At 37.5% G+C, this 10085-nt stretch overlaps 1 protein-coding gene across 1 annotated transcript in view; it reads left to right on the top strand.

Annotated features, from left to right (window-relative positions):
* The first annotated feature begins 1332 nt into the window (after positions 1-1332).
* LOC111148425 (solute carrier organic anion transporter family member 6A1) overlaps positions 1333-10085 on the top strand; it is a 109710-nt gene continuing 100957 nt past the window's right edge. The window contains exons 1-4 of the mRNA XM_022504951.1: positions 1333-1648; positions 4731-4991; positions 5260-5448; positions 7292-7388. Coding sequence (XP_022360659.1) covers positions 1333-1648; positions 4731-4991; positions 5260-5448; positions 7292-7388 — 863 coding nt within the window. The remainder of the gene's footprint in view (positions 1649-4730; positions 4992-5259; positions 5449-7291; positions 7389-10085) is intronic.

Raw genomic sequence — 10085 nt, 5'->3', positions numbered from 1 at the left:
CCAGTTGGGTACCAAAGCACAAGGATGAGTCCCCCTGCTTTCCACCTTCCTAGGCATCCTTTTTCCCTTATGCTTATTAATGTCGTGAAACAATGTGAGGGGATACTCTAGTTGAGAATGATGAATATGGAAAAACCAGGGCATTTTTTCTACTTATGTAGTGATTGTTTCTTTGACAAACTAGGTCTTGTACTAAAGGCAAAATAACATTTCCACCCACTGATCGACATATAGTAAGGCAAGCTGAGGATTCAGGTTGGAAGTAGTGTCTGTAGTACCCTTTTCCACAGCTTTTCTCAGTGATTTTTCTCCTAGCACTTGCCAGCTGCACAATATTTTGTTGAAGACCTGGATTGTTTTTAGTAACACGATGTCTAATCCATTGGAAGGAAGATCCTTTCATTTCTCCTGTTAAGTCAACCCACCTGTATATATGGCCTGAATAACTTACATATCTGTCTGAGAAAAGAAAGCTGATAAGAATGTGAATTTTTAACCATAAAAATATACAAGTTTCATATTCTACTACTGTTCTCCTATATTCTTTTTTTTTCAGTAAACTTTTTATACCTGAGACCTCCCTAAAGAGGGGTCCCATCCCCCTCTTTAGGGAGGAAAACAATGATGCTTTCTACTCTTGGTTAAGGATAGTTTCTAGGGCAAAAATGTCTATGTGTAAAACACTTAAGAGCATTCCTTGGGGGTATTTTATGATCTTTGCTGGTTTCTCTAAATGTGGTAGAAGTGTCTTTTTCATGTCTCTCATTTCTCCTGGTCCTTTAACAATTTTCAGGTTGTTCATAGTGAGATCATCCAGTTCAAAAAAAACATTACAATAATGTTATAACATTAGATAAGTCTGGAGAAATCGGAGGAGAGTTCCACTATTGCCTCACTGCACATTTCTCTTTCCTTGCTTTCTAAGAAAAAGTCTTAAATCTAGCATCTTTTGACTTCCATGAGAATTACTCTGGCACCCCCTGTTTGTGTTAGCAATGATCAGAATCTAGTAGTACTATCTTCCTTCCCTCCCCACCCCCACTCCTCTTCCCCACGTGGAAGCAGAGAAGGAAACAGCCTTGGAAGTTCTCTCTGGGCAACTGTCAGCCTTTCAGGGACGTTTGCTTTCTGCCCAAGGAGAAACGTTCCCCTCTGGAGGCTTGGGCTGCAGGCAGCTCTGGGGGCCACCAGTTTCCAGACGTCCAGGCCGGCTGGCCTTTCAGTAGAGCTGGTAGAGCAGGAAATCCCTGGAAGCAACAGGGCCCACCTCCTCTGGCCCAGTGCCGCCCTCTGTGAACCAAGGCCTCAGCCTCCGCAGGCCATCAAGCCGCCATGCCAGACGCCCTAGCGGAAGTGGAGCCGAAGGCTGCCCAGCCTCAGGTTGCTGAAAATCCTTTGGAGACGGAACAGGCAAAGCGCAAGAAAAAACCCAAGCTTATGAAGATTTTTCCCACTAGCTTGATCAAGTTCCACACTTTCCAAAACAAAGAAAAAGGTCAGGCTGGGGCCACATCCCCCATTACGAAGAAGCCAAAAGAAAATTTGGAGGGTCCCTGCGGCTTGGGCTGTATAGTTATTTCCAGATGTCAGCGTTTCAACAAGCTCCATTGCTTCCTGGTTTTCTACGGCCTCCTGATCACGTCTCAAGGTGAGCTTGAGTGGGTGTGGCGGGCATTCTGGGGAAGGCAGCCCCGGGGCGCCTTGGGACAGGCGTGAATGGGGGACCCCCTGTGGTGACCCAGCTTGAAGCAGCTGTAGTCTCTCAGGTTCTCAAGGTCAGTCTGGAATCACAGCAGGTTAATTGGGCCATTACCTTGGGTGTGTACGCCTGTCATAGCTTTACCTCGGAAGGTACGTGAGAGACAGTCCACTGTACACAGTGTAGGTGATAGGGGCCTGGCCTCCAAATAGGAAGGGGCTGTAGAGTCATTTAACGTTGTTTGGTCAGGGATCCTGGGAAGTACAGGGTTGAATTAACTGGGGAGATTAAAATAAAATTGAATATGGTGTTTGTGAGCACCAGTTTGTTTTCGGTTTCTCCTTACAATTTTGAGACTGGCTGGCCAAACTGCTTGCTGCCTGGATTTGGTATCCTCACATGTGAACTGAGGAGGTGAAGTGGGACCTCAAACAACCTATACCAGAGAACTCAGACTGGCAAGTGTTTTATCTTTGCCCACACAGTTAAACAAAGCATGTGAATTTGAATGCCTTTAGAGGGGGTATCTGTTCTTTATTTGGCCTCAGCCCTCACCACTCCCTTTATGCTCAAGATTCTTTACTATCCTGTTAACACTGATGGCATTGAAGTTTCCTGGACATGATCTCTCTTTTTGCCCTAAAATGTTATTTCTAAATAAGTACAATAAAAAGGCTGTGTGTGATAAGAACCACATGAAAGGGACACATAAATAGCGATAATTTTATCTTGATTTTATTAAAGAAGTTTCTTGGGGAAGAGGTGTTTGAATCATGCCCTGATAAATAGGGTACAGTTGTGATAATGGAATGTAGTTAAGGAGTATTGTATACGGAAATGAATGTATGAATGAATGAATGTTTGGATAAATAAAAACTCAGATACAGGAAAGCCTTGTTCCAGAATGGTGAGTGATGAGTTTAGCTTGGATGATGGTTTCGCTTAAGCATCCAAAGGCAATTATATTTGTTTTATTCATTGTGTCTCCTTAAGACCTAATTATAGTGACTAAGACAGAAAAGACACTCATTAAGTATGTATTAAATGCATAAATGAATTAAAAAAAAGGAAAAGACAATTTTATGAAGGTCTTTAAGTGACAGACTAGAGATTTTGAGAGGACACTGGAAGTTGTTCACTTCCTCCTAATGTGCTGGGTGACGAGTAAGGTGCTTTACAGGTATTCTCTCACTGATATAATCTCCTTCCTAGGTTGATAATGGGGAGCCATTGAAAGTCTTTGCAAAAGTAGTTCGCAGTGAAGTTTTTTAGCTCCACTACTTTTTAATTGACTTCATATAGATCATTAGCTCAGTTTGGGTATAACACTGGGTCTTCGATTTATAAAAATGATTTATCCATGTGTATTTACCAGTTGATCTATTTATTATTTGTTGTTACCTTTTAAACAATTTTGAAATAATTTCAAACATACGAAAAGGGTGCAAAGTTGATACAAAGGATTCCTGCGTCCCCTCACACACATTCTCTAGTTGTTTACATTTCATCACATTTGTTCCTTCACCTTTTCTTGAACATACAGACTTTTTCAGACATGGTGTCTATTATAGCTAAAGACTCCAGTGTGCATTCTCCCAAAATGAGGACACTCTTCTTCTTAACCACTATACACCTTTCTCAGTCAGGAATATCAGTGCCACACTACCATCAAATTTGGAATTGGTGGCCTCACTCAGATATTGCCAACTGCCTCAATACTGTCTCCTTTTCCTTTCTGGTCCCAAATTCTATCCAGGATCACACAGTGGATTTAGTTGTCATATTTTAGACTTCTTTAATCTGCAGCAGTTCCCTCACTTTGTCTCTGTTTCCTTTTTTTTTTTTTTTTTTTAAGATTTTATTTATTTATTTGCCAGAGAGAGAGCACAAACAGAGGAAATGACAGGCAGAGGGAGAGAAAGAAGCAGGCTCCCGTTGAGCAGAGAGCCCGATGTGTCCAACCTCTGTATGAATTTCTTGAAATTTCAAATATTTAGTACAATATATTTCAAATATTGAGGACAATGGTTTTTTTCCTAGTTGGATACTAGGGGATAGAAATGCACCTCTATGATAAAATTTACTTAATGTTTAGGAACATGACAAACAGTTCTCCACATTGTTCAAGGATGTACACATTCTGACTTTTAAAAGAGTCAGAAATTACAACCTTCAAATATAGGTTATGGGTTATGGAGAGAGAGAAGAATGCATTTTGTGGGGGGTACATGCTTGGCTTCAAATACTTTGATGTTTTATTTCCTATTTTGGATGATAGATAAGTATTCATTAGATTGTCATTTATTTATTTTTTAAAAAGATTTTATTTATGTATTTGAGAGCGAGAGAGAGCAAGAGCGAGAGAACATGAGCAGGGGGGAGATGCAGAGGAAGAGGGAGAAGCCGACTCCTCGATGAGCAAGGAGCCTGACACAGGGCTCGATACCAGGACCCTGGGACCATGACCTGAGCCAAAGGCAGATGCTTAACTGACTGAGCCACCCAGGTGCCCCTGTTATTTATTCATTTTTATAACTGAATCATAATACATTAAAATAAAGATCAGTACTAAGTAAGATGACTGAAAAAGATAAGTATTCTCCAGTAAATCAGTACAGAATAGGTAAAATTCAATTAGCAAATATTTCACAAAGGTTAAGGCCTGTTAGTATTTTTTTAAAAAGATTTTATTTATTTATTTGACAGAGATCACAAGTAGGCAGAGAGGCAGGCAGAGAGAGAGAGGAGGAAGCAGGATCCCTGCCGGGCAGAGAGCCCAATGTGGGGCTCGATCCCACAACCCTGGGATCATGATCTGAGCTGAAGGCAGAGGCTTTAACCCACTCTGCCACCCAGTGCCCCAGTATTTTAGAAAACGAATCATGTATTTATGGATCTTAAACAGTCAGAATAATGTAAAGTAAACTTAAATCAATGTAAATTGTTTTGGTTTGTAATGATTATAATGATGTTCTATTTTGTCTCTTAAAATGCATGTTACTGCTTTCTTTTTTTTCTTGTTACATTTTAGGTATTGTGTTTGGTCTCAAAGAACTGAGCATAGACACTTTTGAAGAAGGCAATCATCTGAAAGATGTGGAGGATTTATTGTTGCCTTTGCCTTATGATATTTCATCTTTTCTGGTAGCGGTGTTTATAGCATACTACGGAGGGAAAGGAAACATACCAAGATGGGTTACATTTGCCTCCTTTTTAGTGGGATTTGGATCACTTTTATTTGCTTACCCATACTTTACTGAAGGAGATTTTAAAGCAAATGTAGATATTGAAGGTAAGATTATAAAAGGTGTCAAATTATTATTTAAATATCCATCATTTCCAGTATTCCCACAAAATTCCTTTTATAATTGTGTTTTTTATGAGACTATAATGACTGATTTTAGAACTGCTACATTCAGTGTAAATGAAATGTTAACTTAAAAAAAAGGTGTATTGGTGGAAATAACTTTGTAAAAGGTGAAATATTTCATGAGAGATACTGCATATTTGTTGTATGTTTAATTTTTGACTCATTTAACAAAAATAATTGTCTTTTTCAGAAGATATTTGCCAAGAAATGAAGACTGTCCAGGCTTGCAGGAAAACTGTACCATCATTCCATGTGAAATATTTCGTTTCCTTCATCCTGGGGCAGACTGTGCAGGGAGTAGCAGCAATGATTCTTTATATCCTTGGAATAGTCTTTATTGACAACAGTGTTGCCATACACTCAGCTGGTATTTATATAGGCAAGTTTTTTTTTTTTTTTCCTCTCTAATATGGTTGACCCATTTTGAATTTTTATTGAGCTTTTACATCTTGGTGTACATATCTAAACTGATATGTAAGTGCTAATTATTGGCCCTTATAATAACATTGTAACAAATGATAAGTCGTGTGTTTGACTTCAAAATCACATTAGGTTGCCTAATTCTGAGGAATTGCTTGAGATTTTGAATTATAGACAAGTCATCTGAAAGTCATCAAAAAGATAAAGAGAAATAGGAAAAGGACATACTTTCTTAAGTAATAAAAACTGTACTCTTTCTATGTATTGTGTTTAATATATAATACATAGAACATTGATATATATATGTCATATCAAACTATATAGATTACATTTCATTTCTCTGGAAAAAGTCTCAAGTTATTAGATTGAATTGTCTGAATAATTGTATGTTTAAACTTTGGGGACATAGGTGAGAAGTTGCTGCCATCATGTTCATAAGGGGATAGAAATACTGTTTCATATTTCCTCAGTAGTTGATTCAATGTGGTGTTGAAATCATCATCATCATTTTACTAAGCTCTTTAATGCTTTAACTCAGTTCACCTTTTGGGGGGGCTCAGATATTTTGAAGTTAATGAAAATATAATCTTGTTCATTCTATCAAGGAGGGAAGTGATATGCTATTTAATTGACTACAATGTAGTACATTCTATTTCTAGTCTTTTGTGTCATGGTATCCTACAATAAGTAACCCAGGGGTATATCTCACAATAATCTGTATTTCTTCATGTTGCAGTAGCTCTGCTCTTGGTTGATCATCTATCTGTACAGTGTTATCATATTTTTAAAAAAATTTAAAAAAATTTAAAGTATTGGAAAGGTAACTTTAGAGAACATAGCATTTTGCACCAAAATAATTATGTTTTCCACGAGAAGTAAGGAAAGTTATGTCAATAAATTTAAATAGATGATATTCATATTTATGTTTGCTTTTAGAAAAAAATGCAGTGATTTATTAGTGTTGGCTGAGGATGGCAACAAATCTGTTTGTTTTACTTTTGGTTCTACTGATTAGTAATTAAAATGCACATCTACACACTGCAGACAGTTGCCACCTCTTGCCACCATGGCAGCTAAGGTGAAGTATACAAAGTTGCCACAAAGTGTAATCAGCTATATTGGATTTATATTTATATTAAATATAAATATATTTATATTATATTAAATATGTCGATTTTAAATAAGATACAGTGAATTATATAATTATCTAAGTTTCTTTAATATAGATACTAGAATATATGAAAATATGTATATATATATGATTAATTTTATATGTCAGTTTTGCTAGATTTGTTCGGTCAGACATCATTCTAGATGTTTCTGCTATATTTTTTAGATGTGAGTAACACAGTCAGTAGACTGAATAAAACAGATTACTCTCCATTATGTGGGTGAATCTTATCAGTTGAAGGCTTTCAGAGCAAAAATGTAGGTATCCCAAAAAAGAAGCAATTCTTTCTCTAGACTGCTAGATAAAAACTCTGCCTGAGTTTTTCTAGCTTTCTGACCTGCCCTGTGAGTTTTAAGCTTAAGTATGGACTCAATACTGTAATATTAACTCTTACCTGGATTACCAGCCTGCTGGCCTGCCCTACAAATTTGGACTTGACAGGCCTTGTAATTGTATAAGGCAATGCCTTAAAAAATCTCTCTCAATATCCTATGGGTTTTGTTTCTCAGGAGGACCCTGACTAATAAAGTAGGACGTGAGGATTTCAGAAGTAATCTATTTCAGTGATATAATTTTTATCATGACAAAGCTGGCTTATGTAGTTGTTTGATGTTCAGTATTCATTTTATAGGTATAATGGAAGCTTCCTTTGTATTTGGATATTCTCTGAGTTATGGGATAGCAGCACCCCTTTTGAAGGGCACTAAGAACAGAACTTCTGCAATTAGGTAAGCCATTTTATTTCCTTGTTTGTTGTTTACATTGTTTACAATATTTTGGGTAGATACTGTAACCTATAAACATATACGCTTAATTTGTAATAACCATATTTTTAGGAAAAACATATGTAAATGTGACTGATATGGATATATATGTATATATAAATCTAGAATATACACTTTTATCTTTAGTGTTTGATATGTAATTTTTAAAAACACTATTTATAATGACAACCTTATTACTATTCTACATAGTTTTTTGAAAAATTGTGGAGAAACCACATAACATAAAATTTACCATCTTAGCCATTTGTAAGTGTATGATACAGTTGTGTTAGCCATGTGTACTTTGTTGTGTAACAGACCACTAGAACTTTTTATCTTGCAAAGCTAAAACTCTATATCCATCACAAATAACTTCTATTTACCCACTTCTCCCCAGACCCTGAAAACCACCATTCTACTTTCTACAATTTTGACTACTTTTTATAACTCATGTAAGTGGGATCATGCAGTATTTGTCTTTTTAGTGACTGGCTTATTTCGCTTAGCATAATGTCCTCAAGGTTAATCCATGCTATAGCATATGCCAGTATTTTCTTCCTTTTTAAGGCTAAATAATATTCCATTGCATGTATATGCTATAGTTCTTTATTTTTTAAGCTTTCATTTCTTATTTATTTTTACTTATTTTATTTTTTCCCCACCCTATCCCTTCCCCCCACTCCCCTAGCAACCTCAGTTTTGTTTCCTGAGAGTAAGAGTCTCTTATGGTTTGTCTCCCTCCCCGGTCCCATTTTGTTTCATTTTTTTTCTTCCCTTCCCTCCACAACCCCCTGCTTTGCTTCTCAAATTCCTCATATCAGAGAGATCATATGAGAATTATCTTTCTCTGATTGGCTTATTTCACTTAGCGTAATACCCTCTAGTTCCATCCACGTTGTAGCAAATGGCAAGATTTCTTTTTTGATGACTGCATAGTATTCCATTGTATGTATATATACCACATCTTCTTTATTCATTCATCTGTCGATGGACATCTAGGCTCTTTCCATAGTTTGGCTATTGTGGACACCGCTGCTGTAAACATTTGGGTGCATGTGCCCCTTCGGATCACTGCATTTGTATCTTTAGAGTAAATACCTAGCAGTGCGATTGCTGGGTCATAAGATAGCTCTATTTTCAACTTTTTGAGGAACCTCCATGCTGTTTTCCAGAGTGGTTGCACCAGCTTGCATTCCCACCAACAGTGTAGGAGGGTTCCCCTTTCTCCACATCCTCACCAACATCTGTCATTTCCTGACTTGTTAATTTTATATACCATACTTCTTTATCCATGTATCTGTCTGTGGACATTTAGCTTATTTTTTTTTAAGATTTTATTTATTTATTTGACAGACAGAGATCACAAGCAGGCAGAGAGGCAGGCAGAGAGAGGAAAGGAAGCAGGCTCCCCGCTGAGCAGAGAACCTGACGTGGGGCTCGATCCCAGGACCCTGGGATCATGACCTGAGCCGAAGGCAGAGGCTTTAACCCACTGAGCCACCCAGGCACCCCAGACATTTAGCTTATTATGTCCACCCCTGGATTACTATGAATAATGCTTCAGTTAACATGGATAACATGGATAAGCAAATATCTCTTTGAAATTCTATTTTCAGTTCTTTTGGATATATACTCAGAAATGGGATTGGTAAATCATATGGTAATTCTATTTTTAATATTTTTGAGGAACTTCCATCTTATTTTCTGTAGAGGCTCTACTATTTACCTTCCCAGTAGTAGTATATAAGGGTTCCAATTTCTCAATGTCCTAGCTAGCACTTGCTATTTTCTTTCTTCTTCTGCATCCTCCTCCACCTTTTCTTTCTTCTTTCTTCTTCTCTTTATCCTTCTTCTAATAGTCATCCTGACAGTTATGAGGTGATAGCTCATTGCAGTTTTGATTTTCTTTTCCTAATGATTAGTGATATTGAGCACCTTTTCATTTACTTGTTGCCTATTTGTCTATTTTCTTTGGAGAAATGTCTAAACATTTAGTCTGTAACATGTACTTTGCTTCTTCTAACAATACCATTCAAAGACTCATAGATGCCATATTCATCACTGTGGTTTCTCACATCATACTACCTCTGACAAGGGACCATCTGAGAAGACAAGAAAAGTGTGACAGTATGACAACTACAGATTTCACTGGTCTTACTCTGTAATCCATTGTCCAGAAATAGCTGACTTGATAGAATGGTGTCATGGCTTGGTACCTTCACCAGTTTTTTGGTGGAATCTTTAAGTTTTCTATATTTAGGATCACGTCATCTTCAGAGACAGTTTTACTCATTCCTTTCTGATTTGAATATCTTTTTTTTTATTTTATTTATTTATTTGACAGACAGAGATCACAAGTAGGCAGAGAGACAGGCAGAGAGAGAGGGGAAGCAGGCTTCTTGCTGAGCAGAGAGCCCCATGTGGGGCTCGATCCCAGGACCCTGGGATCATGACCTGAGCCAAAGGCAGAGGCTTTAACCCACTGAGCCACCCAGGTGCCCCTGATTTGAATATCTTTATTTATCTTTCTTGACCAGTTGATTGGGTTAGTATGTCCAGTGCTGTGTTGACTGAAAGTGGGCATCCTTGTTTTGCTACTGATCTTACTTTGTCATATATGGTCTTTATTATGTTGATGTATGTTTCCTTAAACTCTATTTG

This window comes from Enhydra lutris, unplaced genomic scaffold (assembly GCF_002288905.1).
Source record: "Enhydra lutris kenyoni isolate GAN:26980312 unplaced genomic scaffold, ASM228890v2 scaffoldscaffold19, whole genome shotgun sequence".
Lineage (NCBI taxonomy): Eukaryota > Metazoa > Chordata > Mammalia > Carnivora > Mustelidae > Enhydra > Enhydra lutris.
The sequence above is the reverse complement of the archived record's forward strand: the minus strand, read 5'-3'. Positions and strand labels throughout refer to the sequence as shown.